Raw genomic sequence first — 17,518 nt, forward strand, 5'->3', positions numbered from 1 at the left:
CTCTGAAGGGTGAGCACTAACAGTTGGTGTAAAGATATTTCAGGGGAATCTCAGAAAACTGATAAAGTTCCGGCAAGACAGGGTAAACGCAGGAACGACGTTCCCAATGACCAGGGAGTCTCAGTCTAAGGATGGAGGGTATGCAGTTTAGGACTGAGGTGAGGAGAAATGGCTTACCCCAGAGAGCGCGCAGCCTGGGTAATGCTCTCCCACAGAAAGCGGTCAGGGTCAAAATATAATATCTCCAAGATGCAGTCAGCTGAAATTCTTATGACTCAAAGGGCACTGACGGGGGATGGGATTGGGGGTGGGGGGAGGGCGGCTGGTGGAAGAGTAAGCAGGAACAGGGGACAACTGAATGGGACGTCAACCACGATCCTACAAGGTGGTAAGATTTCAGGTTCAAGGCACCTCAGCTCCCCATTTGAAGACTCCACAGCAAATACTGCAGGTCGAACAGGGGAGTCTCTAACTGCTGAGACATGGAAAGGCAAAGGCAAGTATTTGGCACGGGGGGGTGGTTCCAACAGTCACTCACCTCCCACCCCCACCGTTAGACCCGAGCCGACAAGAGCAAAGCCACTTACTTGTCCCATCGTCGGGCTCAAAGGTGCCAGCGCTGTTCCACGTCGGGTTGGGGTTCCCGTAGTACTCGTCCGTGCTGGCTGGGTCCGTGTAATCAGCCGGGTTAAACGTCCTGAAACACCAAGGGAAAAAAAAACACTCGATACAGACAACCCCAGAGACTGCCCAGGGCACGGCTCACACCTGGGATCCTCCCCACGGGCGCAAAGGTTGGCGTGGCTCGGAGAACATCCTGATGGGACGAGACTGCCCTTTCCTTAAATCGGGCTGGGGGCTCAGAAACGCACCAATCCCACCCGCCCCACACCTCGACTCGAAGAAACGCTCGCCCTCGTCTCGAGTCCGGCCCTCCCCGCCAAACCCTCTCTGGACAACTGCGCCCTTCTGTGTCCTCTTGGCCATGCCATGCCATCAACAGTGCCAGCCAGGGTGGATGGGTCTTCAGCTGCCAGACCGGCCCCTTACCAAATCCCCCACAGCGCTCTTCCTCGCTCTCTGAGATTTTTCTTCGCACTTCTAAACAAGGAGAGGCTAAGCCGCATTCCCCCACCGCCCCTGATCGGACACTCCTGGGATGAGGACAGCAGCAGGTTAAGCCTCGAGCAAAGCCCACTCTACCCTTTGCAAACGGGGGGGGTGGGGGGCCAAAAGCTTCCCCGACCTTTGAACCGAAACGAAATTCCAGTGACTTTCTGGAGAAAGCAAAACGAAAGGAATATGGCTTTTCGAGGCGATGTCCCTGCCAACCACACTTGGGGCAGGGTCAACAACATAGAATAAGTATTTCCAGGTAAAACAGTTGCCCCCACATGGGTGGGGGGGTGGGGGAGGAGGGATGTCAAAAGCTGAAACAAAGGGATAAAAGAAAGGCTGCACTCCTGGGTCACCAAGCCAAACACAAAGTGGAAACTAGTTCTTCTAAATCAAAATGTTACTGTTCACGCCCACAACACCCTACAGCGCCCACTGGTCACAAAAGGCTTCGATAGTACTGGCCAGATGGGATTTTCCTGACGATTAAAAGGCATCCTTATGCTCTTCATTCCAGACTTTTTTTTTTAAAATCAGGATTTTGCCAAGGCGGAGTTCAAACTCGGAACGCTCGCGAGATTGCAGTCTGGATTCATGTCCCAGCGATGACACACAGAGGCCAGCACCTCTGTTTGACAGCTGTTTGTAAAACCTCTTCACTTACATGCTCAGTACGTCCAAAGTATCCTCACTGCTCAAAAAATAAAATCACCTGTTCTTTAAGAAAGCAGCAACCATGAAAGAGGAGGAACACAGTCAGTCCTAAAAGGCAGCCGGGTGAGATTGGGGAGTACTCGTCTCCATGGAAGAACGTAAATATATTACATGCACTTCATAAACTTCAAACTGAGCGGTTGGGATTTGGAATGCGCTGCTCGAGACTGAGGAGTCACGGGGGAATTGGATTATAAGAATGGAAAGAATGCACAAGGTTATGGGGAGAGAGAGAAGACACTAAGCGAGTGGCTCAGGTGGACGGATGGAATGGCCTGACCTTGCATTGTCTGAGTGACGGTGGGCCGTCTTTCTAGATTAACACCCTTGAAGTACATCAATTCCCCACATGGAGCTGAAAGCACCCTGCTGCTGATGACTACATCTTTCTTCCTTGACCAGATCTTCCATATCTCCGACGGACGCCCTGACCTTCCATATCTCCGACGGACGCCCTGACCTTCCATATCTCCGACGGACGCCCTGACCTTCCATATCTCCGACGGACGCCCTGACCTTCCATATCTCCGACGGACGCCCTGACCTTCCATATCTCCGACGGACGCCCTGACCTTCCATATCTCCGACGGACGCCCTGACCTTCCATATCTCTGAGAGATGACCTGACCTTCCATATCTCTGAGAGACGCCCTGACCTTCCATATCTCTGATGGACGACCTGACCTTCCATATCTCTGAGAGACGCCCTGACCTTCCATATCTCTGAGAGACGCCCTGACCTTCCATATCTCTGAGAGACGCCCTGACCTTCCATATCTCTGATGGACGACCTGACCTTCCATATCTCTGAGAGACGCCCTGACCTTCCATATCTCTGAGAGACGCCCTGACCTTCCATATCTCTGAGAGACGCCCTGACCTTCCATATCTCTGAGAGACGCCCTGACCTTCCATATCTCTGATGGACGCCCTGACCTTCCATATCTCTGATGGACGACCTGACCTTCCATATCTCTGAGAGACGCCCTGACCTTCCATATCTCTGATGGACGCCCTGACCTTCCATATCTCTGATGGACGACCTGACCTTCCATATCTCTGAGAGACGCCCTGACCTTCCATATCTCTGAGAGACGCCCTGACCTTCCATATCTCTGAGAGACGCCCTGACCTTCCATATCTCTGAGAGACGCCCTGACCTTCCATATCTCTGAGAGACGCCCTGACCTTCCATATCTCTGAGAGACGCCCTGACCTTCCATATCTCTGATGGACGCCCTGACCTTCCATATCTCTGATGGACGCCCTGACCTTCCATATCTCTGATGGACGACCTGACCTTCCATATCTCTGAGAGACGCCCTGACCTTCCATATCTCTGAGAAACGCCCTGACCTTCCATATCTCTGATGGACGACCTGACCTTCCATATCTCTGAGAGATGACCTGACCTTCCATATCTCTGATGGACGACCTGACCTTCCATATCTCTGATGGACGACCTGACCTTCCATATCTCTGATGGACGACCTGACCTTCCATATTTCTGAGAGATGACCTGACCTTCCATATCTCTGAGAGACGCCCTGACCTTCCATATCTCTGAGAGACGCCCTGACCTTCCATATCTCTGATGGACGACCTGACCTTCCATATCTCTGAGAGATGACCTGACCTTCCATATCTCTGAGAGACGCCCTGACCTTCCATATCTCTGATGGACGACCTGACCTTCCATATCTCTGATGGACGACCTGACCTTCCATATTTCTGAGAGATGACCTGACCTTCCATATCTCTGAGAGACGCCCTGACCTTCCATATCTCTGAGAGATGACCTGACCTTCCACATCTCTGAGGGATGACCTGATTGTGTTGACCAATCCAGTGCTGATCGATCAGTTGGAGGTGAAGCATGGGAATATAAAAACAGTGAAACCTCAAGCCAGCTGGAACATGGCTGAGAATCCACACACACACACACCAGCTTTAAATAGTCCTGTCGCCACTAGGCGTTACCACCCAGCGCACAACTGCCCAGCACCCAAGGCCATTCAGCCCATCGTCCCTTAATCAGCTCAATAGGACCTCTCCAAAGTGGCTGGCTCACCGAATATAGTGAAGGCTGAGTTAGAGGGAGACTTCTGATTGACGAAGGTTGCGAGGGAGAGACAGAAAGGTGGAGTCGAGGCTACAAGCAAGTCTGCTGTGATCTTACTGAATGCAGGAGGCGGCTCAAGTTGCCAAATGTCAAATTCTGATCCTTTTGTCTTGCTCGCTGATGGCTGCTGCCCAGCTCTTACCCACCTTTGGAGGTGGCATTGGTGATCAGCTGCTGCAGTCCACGGGCTTCAAGTGCACCCACACAGCGCTGTCAGGGGAAGAGGAGGTCCAGGATTCTGAGCCAGTCACAGCGACGGAACGGCGATAACGCTCATGTCAGACTCGCGAGCGGCTCAGAGAGGAGCTTGCAGGGTGTCGTGTTCCTGTCTACCTGCTGACCCTGCCCTTCTCGAGGGAGCGGTGGTGGGTTGGAACCGGAACCAAGGAACAGAGCATCCCGGTAAGGATGGAGGAGCCAGCGATGAGAAGGAAGCTGGGACTGCTACCATTATCCAATTGTTTTCACATCCCCCTCGATGTGGAGGAGGCAGCCAGCTGATGGTACCAACAGCGTTGACAGCGCCACCCACATCTTGTGAACAGGGCAGGTGGACTGGAGCTCTGCCCTCTGACTGACACATCCTATAGCAGGAGCTGCTCTCCAGCGTTCCACAGTCAAGAGCGTAACGGGTGAGCAACTGGCATTCCATTTTGAATACTGTGTCCAGTTTTGGGCCCCACACCATGCCCAGCAGAGATTCACACGGATGATCCCTGGAACGGTAGCCCTAACATACGATGATCAGCTGAGGATCTAGAGTTTAGAAGATTGAAGGGAGATCCAACACAAACTTACAAGGTAATTCGTGGCTTAGAAAGGGTGGACGCTGGGAAATTGTTTCCATCAGGTGGGGATACGAGGACCCGTGGGCACAGCCTTAGAATGAGAGGGGTCAATTTAGAATGGAAATGAGAAGACATTTCTTCAGCCAGAGAGTGGTGGGCCTGTGGAATTCATTGCCATGGAGCTCAGTGGAAGCCGGGACGTTAAATGTCTTCAAGGCAGAGATTGATAAATTCTTGATCTCGCAAGAAATTAAGGGCTACGGGGAGAGTGCAGGTAAATGCCCATCAGCCGTGATTGAATGGCAGAATGGACTCAATGGGCCGAAGGGCCTTACTTCCACTCCTATGTTTTATGGTGGGGGCCATTCAGCACTGAGAGATGACTCTTGGCACTGGATAAGATCATAGCTGAACAGACTGGGATCAGACTCCCACCGTGACTGCCCCAAGCCCCCTCCTGATTGCCTGCACATCGATCAGGGCTCTCTCCATCACAGGATACAATGCTTGATTCCCGTCCGTCATCCCCGCCCGAGCTGGGTGCCGTTCCAGGGCCGCTTCAGAGAGCAGTTAAGCATTAACCGCGTGGGGCCTGAAGTCGCGTGCCAGCCCACACCAGGACGGCAGATCTCATGTCCCTGAAGGACACTCAGAGGGTTGGTACGACAATCGATCGTAGCTGCCACAGCTTCCGGTTTGGGCTTTCCCATCTGTAAACTGCAGCCACCTCAGTCAGGGAATGTCCCAGGCCAGGGTCTCGCTTGAGTCTGTATGGAGAAAGGTTCAGTTGAGGGGGCTATGCCTCCCTGCCTAGCCTGGTCAAGGCTAGCCCTCTCAAAAGGGTGAATAGAATACACTCGCTTTGAGAGTCACTGAGAACCCCTCATCCATTTTGGGGGAGGTGGGGGTACAGGAATCTCCTGCCCCGTGTGCACAGAGTGACAGCACCGAACATCTGAAATCTTCAACTCGGTCCTGGATCAGCGATCCGACAGCTTGCACGGGTGCAGTAACATGCAACTCGGGCTAAAGCCCTTCATCAGGATAGAGGCAGGGAGCCTCCAGGGTGGAGAGGTAAATGGGGGAGGTAGCTAAGAGTCCAATAGGTGACTGGGAGTGGGAATTAAGGTGATAAGTCAGAGGGGAGGGTGGAGCAGATAGGCGAGAAGGGAGATTGGCCGGTAGGACAGGTCATGAGGACAGTGCTGAGCTGGAAGGATGGAACTGGGGTAAGGTACAGAGAGGGGGAATGAGGAAACTGGTGAAGTCCACATTGATACCCCGGGGTTGAAGGGCCCAGAGATGGAAGATGCTCTTCCTCCAGGCATGGATGGTGAGGGAGTGGCGATGGATGTGGCCCAGGACCTGCATGTCCTCAGCAGAGTGGGAGGGGGAGTTGAAATGTTCAGCCACGGGGCAGTCGATTTTCCTGCTCCTCAGATGCTGCCTGACCTGCTGTGCTTTTCCAGCACCACTCTAACCTGGACTCTGATCTCCAGCATCTGCAGTCCTCACGTTCGCCCAGTAACGCGCAACGCCATGCCAAACTGCGGGTGCCAGGGAGGCGCTGCTCAAGGAATTCCAAGCCCCTGGAACTGAAAACCAACGACCATCGGGCAACAACGTCCGAAACAAGCCGATGTTTCTCGTTCAGTTGAGAGGCAGCAAGGTGGCTCAGGGGAAGGATTCTGCATGCCAGTCGCAGCCTGATAGAGAGGCACTGAACATTACATCAACAACCAGCCCAGTGTGAGAACAATCAGACACATCCAAACGGGCTAATCGAAGAGGAACATTGACAGTGCAGTGATGAAACAGCGATGGAAACCTGCAGATCCAACTCTTCCATCTCAGCATCGCTGTCGCGATTACCAGGTCATGACAGGATTGTGCCACATACAAAAATGGTCTTAACACGTACAGTCATGTTCACACATAACCGCCTCCCCCCACACTCAGAGGGTTACACTGGCTCGGGGCTGGTTTTTCACAATTCTACATCTTTTGCTGAAGTGCCTCTGTGCACCAATGGCCCTATCTTTCATTTTCTCCAGCCCCCTACACCCCCTCCCTATCTCTATCACCCTCTCCAGCGCCCTACACCCCCTCCCTATCTCTCTCACCCTCTCCAGTGCCCTACACCCCCTCCTTATCTCTGTCACACCCTACACCCCTACCCTACCCCGTCACCTCCTACACCCCCATCTCTGTCACCCCCTACACCCCCTCCCTATCTTTCTCACCCCCTCCTTATCTATCACCTCCTCCAGCCCCCTACACCCCGTCCCTATCTCTCTCACCCCCTCCAGCCCTACACCCTCTCCCTATCTCTCTCACCTCCTCCAGCCCCTACACCTCCTCCCCACCTGTCACCTCCTCCAGCCCCTACACCTCCTCCCCACCTGTCACCTCCTCCAGCCCCTACACCTCCTCCCCACCTGTCACCTCCTCCAGCCCCTACACCTCCTCCCAACCTGTCACCTCCTCCAGCCCCTACACCTCCTCCCAACCTGTCACCTCCTCCAGCCCCTACACCCCCTCCCCATCTGTCACCCCCTCCCCATCTGTCACCCCCTCCCCATCTGTCACCCCCTCCAGTGCCTACACCTCCTCCAGCCCCTACACCCCCTCCCTGTCACCTCCTCCAGCCCCTACACCCCCTCCCCATCTGTCACCCCCTCCAGCCCCTACATCCCCTCCCCATCTGTCACCCCCTCCAGCCCCTACACCCCCTCCCTGTCACCTCCTCCAGCCCCTACACCCCTTCCCCATCTGTCACCTCCTCCAGCGCCTACACCCCTCCCTATCTCTGTCACCCCCGCCATTCCCCTACATCACCCTCCCCCAGCCACGACACCATGGTATCAGTCTAATGAACCTCCTGAGCTCCCTCCAATACATTTCCACTCTTCCCTAAGGAGACAAAACATGCTATGTGTTCGAGACGTAGTTGCTCCAACTCCCCACGTAATGGAATCAGAGACACGCACAAGAATTCCTAGAAGCATGGCACTCCAACCAGAACTCTATCAACAAACACATCGACGTGGATCTCTTGTACCACCCTTGAGAAAAAGATGAGCAAATGACATCACCACAGGAAATGATGTCACCAACCCAAGGAAACCCAAACATATAAATAGAAAGCGGGCTACACCACCGGTGTTTCATCCAGAGGCTCACTGAAGATATTACTCAGTATGGTGACGAAATGTCTGAGAACAAGTCTTCCAGCTCAGCGAGCAAACCTACATCCTCGACCGTTTTCCCTCCGATTGAGAGGCCTCCCCATGGCTTTATGGCTGCCGCTTACACAGGGAACACATTCCCCTCCACCTCCCAACCCCACGCACCCTCTGCTTTTGCTGGGTAATATACAAAAGAAAACTCTCAGCTCAATCCCCACCCACTAAAGCCTGCCCCATGCCATCCAAATATTCCCCAACCCTGTTTCCAAACGCCCCGCAGGCCCGTCTTTTCAGACGATGGGTTTGAAACCCACCTCACGCCCTCGACACAGAAGCGTTGTTGCCCCCAACGAAGTCGGATTTCGATTGGTTTTATATGATCGACCCCCACCCCCCACAACCCCAACACACGAGCGAGCGGCCACAGGGTAAAAATGATACATTCATGTTACAAGTGCCCGGCTAATGACACGCAGCTTCGAAACAGCAAAGCTGGATTCCAAGAGAGAACACTTACCCCATCCCCTGGGCGGAAAACCGGCCCCCTCTCCTGCCCAAGCCTGAAAGCAAAACCAGAATCGAGAGAGGTTTCAGATCAAAAAGAGGAGGGTCAACAGGAACATTTACAATGCACTGGTTTGCCCCAGTGCAATCTGAATAAGAAAAACTCATCCACACAAGTTGGTATGACTCATTTTGTCACCCTCCTCCAGCCCCCTACACCCCCTCCCTATTTCTGTCATCCTCCTCCAGCCCCTACACCCCCTCCCTATTTCTGTCATCCTCCTTCAGCCCCCTACACCCCCATCTCTGTCACCCTCCTTCAGCCCCCTACACCCCCTCCCTATTTCTGTCATCCTCCTCCAGCCCCTACACCCCCTCCCTATTTCTGTCATCCTCCTCCAGCCCCCTACACCCCCTCCCTATTTGTTATCCTCCTCCAGCTCCTACACCCCCTCCCCTATTTCTGTCATCCCCCTCCAGCCCCCTACACCCCCTCCCTATCTCTGTCACCCTCCTTCAGCCCCCTACACCCCCTCCCAATCTGTCACCCCCTCCAGCCCCTACACCCATTCCCTATCTGTCACCCCCTCCAGCCCCCTACACCCCCTCCCTATCCGTCACCCCCTCCAGCCCCTACACCCATTCCCTATCTGTCACCCCCTCCAGCCCCCTACACCCCCTCCCTATCTGTCACCCCCTCCAGCCCCTACACCCATTCCCCATCTGTCACCCCCTCCAGCCCCCTACACCCCCTCCCTATCTGTCACCCCCTCCAGCCCCTACACCCATTCCCCATCTGTCACCCCCTCCAGCCCCTACACCCATTCCCCATCTGTCACCCCCTCCAGCCATTCCCTATCTGTCACCCCCTCCAGCCCCCTACACCCCCTCCCTATCTGTCATCACCTCCAGCCCCCTCCATGCCTCAAAGGTGTTTGATCAGTCTAGGAAGTTTAACCTGGTGACGGGTGAAGGGACTCTCGGAGGCACCAGACCTGAGGCAGCTGTTGCCCTTCTTGTTGGCAGTGGAACAGAGCCTGTCGAGAGCTCCACCCTTTCGGGGGTTGTGGGTGCGCGTAGGCCACTTACCTCTACCTCTGCCACGTCCTCGCCTGCCTCTCTCGGAGGCCCGGCCAAAGGTCCCACTGCTCTTTGCTCCGTCCAGTCCATTCTCCTGGCCCCGAACTGCCGAGCGAGCGAGAGAAAGAGAGAGAGATAAAAATCTGACTGTTGCATTACTGGGTCAATTCGCCAAAGAAATACCCAGGGCAAATCGTGGGGTTACCTGGCATTACTCAAGACCTCACTGCAAAGGGTCAGGAGTTTAAAAATAAAAGAGAGAGAGAGAGGGAACTCTCACTACAACCTACTGAATGCACCCAGCACAATGTGTACAACTCGGGCCTCCTCATAGAATGCCAATAGAACATCGATCCTCCAAACAGTATCAGACCCAGACCGACACTGACCCACACACCAGACCGTATCCCTCCATTTCCCAAAGCTAACCCATCAAGCCCACACATTCTTGGACACTACGGGACAATTTAGCTTGGCCAATCTACCCTAACCTGCACATCCCTGGGTACTACGGGACAATTTAGCATGGCCAATCCACCCTAACCTGCACATCCCTGGGCACTATGGGACAATTTAGCATGGCCAATCCACCTGCATGTCTTTGGACTGTGGGAAGAAACTGGTGCACTCAGGAAACCCACGCAAATGCAGGGGACAATGTGCAAACTCCACACAGACAGTTGCCTGAAGGTGGAACTGAACCGGGGTTCCTTATGCCGTGAGGCAGCCATGCTAACCACTGAGCCGCCCCTTGAACTTGGGAGATGGGAGAAGGCTCACTCAACTGATTCAGGGGATGAATGTGGTGGCCTTACAATGAAAGGATGAGCAGATTGAGACCTGCACCGATTGGAGTTTCGATGATTGGCAGGTGATCTCACAGAAAATAGGAGGAGGCCATTCAGCCCTCCCAGCCAGCACCACCATTCAATATCATCATGGCTGATCATGCAATTTCAGTCTCCCACTCTTGCTTTCTCTGCAAATACCTCGATCCCTTTAACCACAAGACCCATCCTCTTGAATACATTTTACAAACTGACCCCGACAGCTTTCTGTGAGATGAGAGGCTCCCAATTCTCCAAGAGGTGGAATTCTTCCTCCTCCTCAGTCCTGAAAGGCTAGTGACCCCCTAGTTCTGAACTTCCCCAACACTGGGAACATTCTTCGTGCATCACGCCTGTCCAGTTCCATCAGGGTTTTATGTTTGCGAGAGATCCCACACTGCATGCAGGGATGATCCTTCCCTCCTGGACGGGGCAGGGCAGGGGGTGGGGGTCCTGGACCAAGGAGGGGGTCACAGCTTTGGGAGTACAGGGTACATTTCGGACGGAGATGAGGAGGAACGCCACCGCTCAACCACTGGAGGCAGCACAGGCCACACCTCAAAATACATTCCTAGAGGCAAAAGGAGTTGGGGATCGGGGGCACAAGGAGAGAACGGGAGCGTGCGTCGAGATACAGGATCATCACCTACAATCGTATTGAACAGCAGATGGGCTATTGGATGGGCTCGATGGACCAAATGGCCTCCACCCAGCAGATCAGGGAGAGGCTCCCTCAGGTATTGGTCAAGACAAATAGTAGGAGATACACTCAAGTAGCAGGCGGGAGCTGGACACACAAGAGGAAGAAACAGAAGAACACGCAGAGACTGGATGGGCCGAATGGTCTGTCTCCACGTCTCAGAGCAGGTGCCCAGGCGGGGAGCGGCCAGCCACCTTAGCACTTTATCAAGGGCACAACTTACACTCCCTGCCCCGGCTTGTGCCCCTGCCTCTCCTCCCTCCGCCCACGCGCCGCCGGCTGAACTCCCGGTCTCTGTCTCGCATTTCTTTGTTCTCCTCGCTGGCCTCCGCCAAGCCGGTCTCCTTCGGGCCTGCCAAGCTCTTCTTCTTCCCAACCATTTCCCAAGAATCCTGCACGAGACAGAGGGACAGACAGAGGGACAGAGACAGACAGAGGGACAGAGACAGACAGAGACAAACAGACAGAGACAGAGAGACACAGAGAGAGACAGAGACAGAGACAGAGAGAGAGAGAGAGAGAGACAGAGACAGAGAGAGAGAGAGAGAGAGAGAGAGAGAGAGACAGAGAGAGAGAGACAGAGAGAGAGAGACAGAGAGAGAGACAGAGAGAGAGACAGAGAGAGAGACAGAGAGAGAGAGAGACAGAGAGAGAGACAGAGAGAGAGACAGAGAGAGAGACAGAGAGAGAGAGAGACAGAGAGAGAAAAAACAAAATCATACCTCCGCTGGCTGACCCAGACGCAAACCGCGACGCAAAAACGAATGGCAGGGGGCGTCAGATTTTGTGTGTGCACTTTGGATGGATTCGATCGAGCACCCTACATTACTCTTTGGTGACATTACGACTACTCCCATTAGCCAAGGAGGCACAGTCGCTCAGTGGTTAGCTCTGCCACCTCTCAGCACCAGGGACCCAGGTTCTGCGTGGAGTTTGCACCTTTTCCCCCCACGTCTGCACGGATTTCCTCCGGACGCTCTGGTTTCCTCCCGCAGTCCAAAGGCGTGCAACGTCAGGGTGGATTGGCCGTGAAGCGTCCAGGGAATGTGCGGCTTAGCCACAGTAAACGTGGGGTTATGGGGAAATAGGCCCGGTGCAGTCTCCTTGGGCCGAGCGGCCTCCTTCCACGCCACAGGGTATCTATGATACGCCCACCCTTGGGCAGGGTGCGAAATAAGCTCTTCCGATAACTGTTCGGACAAGGTGACAGACCTTGGAGGAGGGATGGAGTGGAGAATGCCGCCATTGGGACACAGCTCAGGAGGGCTGAGTTAATGGGGGGGGGGGGGGGGGGGGGAAACATGCAACACAAGGCCAAAGGAGATAACCCATGCCATTCCCTCATCTCCAAACCCCCCTCAAGTTCTAGATGAAAGCAGTACCGTATCTGGGTTTCCTTCCAGGAGTACATTGATGGCTCTGTTGACGTCACCGTTGCAATCGTGGAGAGCAATCATACATTCGTCCTGATTCTTGCCTGTGATGTCGATCAGCTGCAAGACACAGAGGACACTGCACTACTGTCCCATCCCACATTCCCTGACCACGCACAGGTATCAGGGAGAGAGGCTGCATCAGCCCAACTGGTAACCCCGACCCTGACGGCCACAGATCCAGGGAAAACCCTCTACGCCTCATTCAACATCCACACAGCAGCGAGACAGCTGCAGAGCCCCCCTCAGTGGGAGAGCACGACGTACAGAAGCAGCCAGAGGCTCCCGCTGTCCCGGACGAGCAAATGTTGCTCCCTGGAGGTGGTCCGCTCTCTCAGATACATGCCTCGCAGGCGGCCATTCAACCCCGTGTTGGCTCTTTGAAAGAGTGAGCACGATTTGTTCTCCCTCTGTCCCCCGGAAGCCCAGTTTCCCCTGTGGGCCGAGCACTTTAACACCACCTCCCACTTCAAGTCCTGGGGCTCCTCCACCGCCAAGCTCTGGCCCCCTGGAGGAGGAACGCCTTATCTTCCACCTTGGGACCCTCAAATCACACGGGGTCGCTGCAAATTTAATCAGTTTCGTCATCTCCACTCTGCTCCCACCTTACCCTAGATCCAACCCTCCAGCTTGGCACTGCCCCCGAACTGTCCTCCCTGTCCAGCTTCCTTCCCATCTATCTGCTCCACCCTCCTTGCTGATCTATCACCATAACCCCGCCCCCCACCTCCATCTATCTATCGCTGCTCAGTCACCTCCCCCACCCAATCTCACCTCCCTCTCACTTATCTCTCAGCCCCCTCGGGCCTAACCCGCATTCCTGACGAAGGGCTTATGCCTGAAACGTCGACTCTCCTACTCCTCGGACGCTGCCCTGACCGGCTGTGCTTTTCCAGCACCACATTCTTCAACTCTACAAGCAGTGATCCAACTTTCCGTTTTGAATTTAGCATTGAATCTGTGCGTTTTTCACATCAAGATACCCCCTATGTGAAAATGTGTTTCTTGCGTGAAATATCCTAACAAATATTCCAAGCTCAGGGCTTGTTAAGACAAAACTAAACCCCACCCCCACCCCTTTCCTCTTCAAAAGAGTGTCCTCTTTAGGCCTGTACTCTCAAGAATTGAGGAGAACGAGGAGAGATCAAATTGAGGCATTCAAGACGACATAAAGTGTGGATAAAATAGACATGGGCGGATGCTTCCTTGTGTGGGGCACTCCAGGACAAGAGGTCACAGCCTGAGAATAAGGGGGAGCAAATTTAAAACAGTTGAGAAACGACTCCTCCCAGAGGATTGCAAATGTGTGGAATTTGCTACCCCAGAGTGCGGTGGATGCTGGGACAGTGAGTAAGTTTAAGGAGGAGTCAGACAAGTTTTTGACTGGTAATTGGTTGAAGTGATATGGGAGGGGGGGGGGAAGGCAAGAGAATGGGGGCGAGGTGCTATCAGCCCTATTCAAGTGGCAGAGCAGGCTCAATGGGTCAACTGGTCTTATTCTGCTCCTATCTCTTACTAACCTATGAATTAGTGAATGATCCTCTTGCCTCATTTCCTCAAACAAACCCCCCTCACCCTCCAATTTCAACACCTCAACTCCACCTCCCTTTTCACTTTCCCCACTCCAAGGACAGTGCGACCACCCTGTGCGAACCGTAAACACCTGACGCCGCCCTCCTCTGCAGCTTCTCAATACTGGAGCGGAGACGTCGTGGCTTCAAACTGGCTCATGAATAGGCCGCCTAATGATCCCGACGTGGAATGCAACGACGAAAGGCAATTCCGAACCACGCTTCACAAGCTTGTGGAATAAAACTGCCTTTGATGTTGAGGCCGTGAGGCCGAACCCCGTTCCAGTGCCGCAGGTGGGGGGGGGCGGGTGCTGGATCGGTTGTCTGAACTCTATTTGCCTCCACAGTACGACTAACCTGCTTTACTTTCTCCTCGAAGTCAGCGTCATTGTGGTCTGAAATCATCTGTGCAATTCGTATCTGCTCTGCTGTAGCCTCCAGAGAGGGGCAGAAGGAAACAGAGAAGAAACCCTTAGTGACAGGCCAAGAACAAGGAGCAAGACGGTCACATTTGTACAGCTATCTCGCCAAAAGCACACCAGCCTCCTTCCATCCTCAAATTTTTAATCTAGCACCTCCCCTCGCTGTTAAGTCCCCATGACAAAATGATTTGAGTGTTCCACGGTCACTAACCCCTCCACCCCGCCCGCAATCTCTCAATTGGATGGGGGTGCACTCCTGATAGATAAATCCATGAATTCAATCACAAGTCCGGGCCGGGGGGGGGGAGGCGGTGTGTACCAAGTTTAAATTCACACAGCGCCAGGTTGTAGTCCAACAGGTGTCACTGGAAGCACTAGCTTTCGGAGCATTGCTCCTTCATCAGCTGGTTGTGAAGGAACAGCGCTCCAAAAGCTAGTGCTTCCAATGACACCTGTTGGACTCTAACCTAGTGGTGCATGATTTTTAAACTTTGTACACCCCGGTCCCATTCTGGCATCTCCAAATCAAGTTTGGATGATCAGCCGTCATCATGTTGAATGGGCCAGCAGCCTCAAAAGGGCCAAATGGCCTTAGATTTCCCCCCCCCTCCTATTTCCTACCAAGTGTCTATTCGGTTAGCTCAGACGGTCGGACAGCTGGCTTGTGATAGTGTGACACCAATTGGGGTGGGCTCCATTCCAGAGGTTACCGTGAAGATCGCCGATTCTCGCCCTCAGATTAAACTCACCATTGGTCGCCTCTCACTCAGTAGCCCTGTGGCCTCAGCAGACTCGCCCTATGTTGACGGTGCCCTGGTCTAGCCCTCCCTGCCATCTCTGCACTAAACCTTTGAATTTTAAAGTTTCAGAGAGGAGCCCTAGCTGTCTGCTCTGATGTTAGTTACTGTGCTAACTTCTGGTGAAACTGCATCACTCAACTGGGCGGCTGTGGTGGTGGTTGGGAGGGGGTCCATTTGAGGCAAATGTGTTCACATAAATCGCCAGAGTGAGTCACAAGCATTGCTCGATTCGGTGGTATTTTCAGGGTTGGCAACAGGGCCCACAAGGATCTCTACCCCCTCAGGCTCCCATCTGAAACAGGAGCCGAACTAAACGCTCCGTCACCCACACAGATCGCCTCACAACGGGGAGCGGCTCCTTGACGCAGACAAAAGCGCAGAGTTCGAGGCCTCGGGGTACAAATGCGGCAGAGGTGGTGAGCCAAGAGGGGTCACGGTCTCGTAAGTGCGGGCGCCGAAGGCAAAAGCTCCAGGGAATGATGCCGGACTTTTGCAAGGTGGCATTTCGGCCTCAAGGTGGAGCGCTGGGGTGCAGCAGAGGGTGACTACACTTCACGTGGTCAGCAAGATTTACTAGAACAGCAGGAGTTCGGTTAATGCAGAGAGTGGGAAGTTTTCTACTGAAGAGCAGAGGCGCTTTGGGGGATTCAGGATCAATAGCAGGCTTAAAGAGTCAGAGAGATGTACAACTTCGGTCCAACTCGCCCAGGTATCCTAAACTTATCCAGTCCCCATTTGCCAGCACTTGGCCCATATCCCTCCAAGGAGGAGAAAGTGAGGACTGCAGATGCTAGAGACCAGAGTTGAAAAATGTGGTGCTGGAAAAACACAGCAGGCCAGGCAGCATCCGAGGAGCGGGAGAATCGTCAATTCTCCTGCTCCTCGGATGCTGCCTGGCCTGCTGTGTTTTTCCAGCACCACATTTTTCAACCCATATCCCTCCAAACCCTTCCTATTCATGTCCCCATCCAGATGCCTTTTAAATGTTGTCATTGAACCAGCCTCCACCACTTCCTCTGGCAGCTCGCTCCATACACGCATGAAAAAGTTGCCCCTTTTAAATCTTTCCCCTCTCACTCTAAACCTCTAGGTTCTGGACACCCACACCCTAAGGAAAATGCCCTTGACTTTTTTTTTAATTCTATCCACGCCCCCACATGATTTTAAAAGCCTCTATGAGGTCACCCCTCAGCCTCCGATGCTCCAGGGAAAACAGCCCCGGCCTATTCAGCCTCTCCCTGTAGCTCAAACCCTTCAACCCCAGCAATATTTTCTTAAATTGTTTCTGAACCCTTAGCATACTTCCTTTCGCTGCTCAAATGTTTGAGTTTAAGTGTTGGGATGCTACGTTGAGGTTATACAGGACATTTGAGGCCCCTTCTGGAGGACAGTTCTCGTCTCCCTGTTACAGGAAGGATATTGAACAAGGGAGGGCGTAGAAGAGATTTACCAGGAACTTGCCAGGAACGAATGGTTTGAGTTAACAGGAGAGGCTGGATGGATTGGGACTCTTCTTTCCCCATAGAGTGTAGGAGGTTGAGAGGTGACCTTAGAGGTTTATAAAATCATGAGGGGTATAGATAAGGTGAACAGCATGCGTCTTTTCCCTCAGGTGGAGGATTTCATGGGGGGGGGTATTTTTAAGGTGAGGGGAGAGAAATTTTAAAAAGACGAGGGGCAACTTGGGTTTGTTTTTACACACAGAGTGTGGTTCGCATGTGGAATGAACTTCCTCAGGAAGTGGTGGATCTGGGCACAGTTACAACATGAGAGTCATAGAGATGTACAGCATGGAAACAGACCCGATCCGATATCCTAATCCAATCTAGTCCCACCTGCCAGCACCCAGCCCACATCCCTCCAAACCCTTCCTAAAGTCATTTGAATAAGCACGTGAACAGAAGAGGTTTGAAGGGATATGAGGTGAGCAAAGGCAGGTGTGGGGCTAGTTTAGTTTGGGATTAGGGTTGGCCTGGACTGGTTGGACCCAGAGGTATGATTCTGTCTGTCGGACTGCAACAGCAGACTGGGGAGGGGCATAAACTTTGTTCTGGCACATCATCAGGTCCCAGGCGTTTTAAAGGCAATTGATTAAATGACCGATGAGCAAAGGAACACAAATATTTTTAAAGGGGAGTCGAAATCTTGAAAAAGACGCGGTGGCAATTTTAACAGGAAGTGCAGGGGGCAAAGAGATTTGTAGCTGGAGAGGACTGATCCACGTGGAAGTGAACAGAACGCTGGGATCTGAAG

General features: G+C 53.4%; 1 protein-coding gene across 6 annotated transcripts in view; it reads right to left on the reverse strand.

The window, feature by feature from the left end:
• The window catches only part of ubap2l (ubiquitin associated protein 2-like), a 90,400-nt gene that overhangs the window by 49,531 nt on the left and 23,351 nt on the right, over positions 1-17,518 (reverse strand). For all 6 annotated transcript variants that reach the window (XM_060820812.1, XM_060820816.1, XM_060820814.1 and 3 more), the window contains exons 3-8: positions 14,401-14,478; positions 12,422-12,532; positions 11,263-11,431; positions 9,522-9,617; positions 8,446-8,488; positions 588-697 (exon numbers count right to left, since the gene is read on the reverse strand). In XM_060820812.1, the coding sequence (XP_060676795.1) occupies positions 588-697; positions 8,446-8,488; positions 9,522-9,617; positions 11,263-11,431; positions 12,422-12,532; positions 14,401-14,478 (607 nt within the window). The remainder of the gene's footprint in view (positions 1-587; positions 698-8,445; positions 8,489-9,521; positions 9,618-11,262; positions 11,432-12,421; positions 12,533-14,400; positions 14,479-17,518) is intronic.

Source organism: Hemiscyllium ocellatum, chromosome 50, assembly GCF_020745735.1.
Source record: "Hemiscyllium ocellatum isolate sHemOce1 chromosome 50, sHemOce1.pat.X.cur, whole genome shotgun sequence".
In the NCBI taxonomy this organism is placed as follows: Eukaryota; Metazoa; Chordata; class Chondrichthyes; order Orectolobiformes; family Hemiscylliidae; genus Hemiscyllium; species Hemiscyllium ocellatum.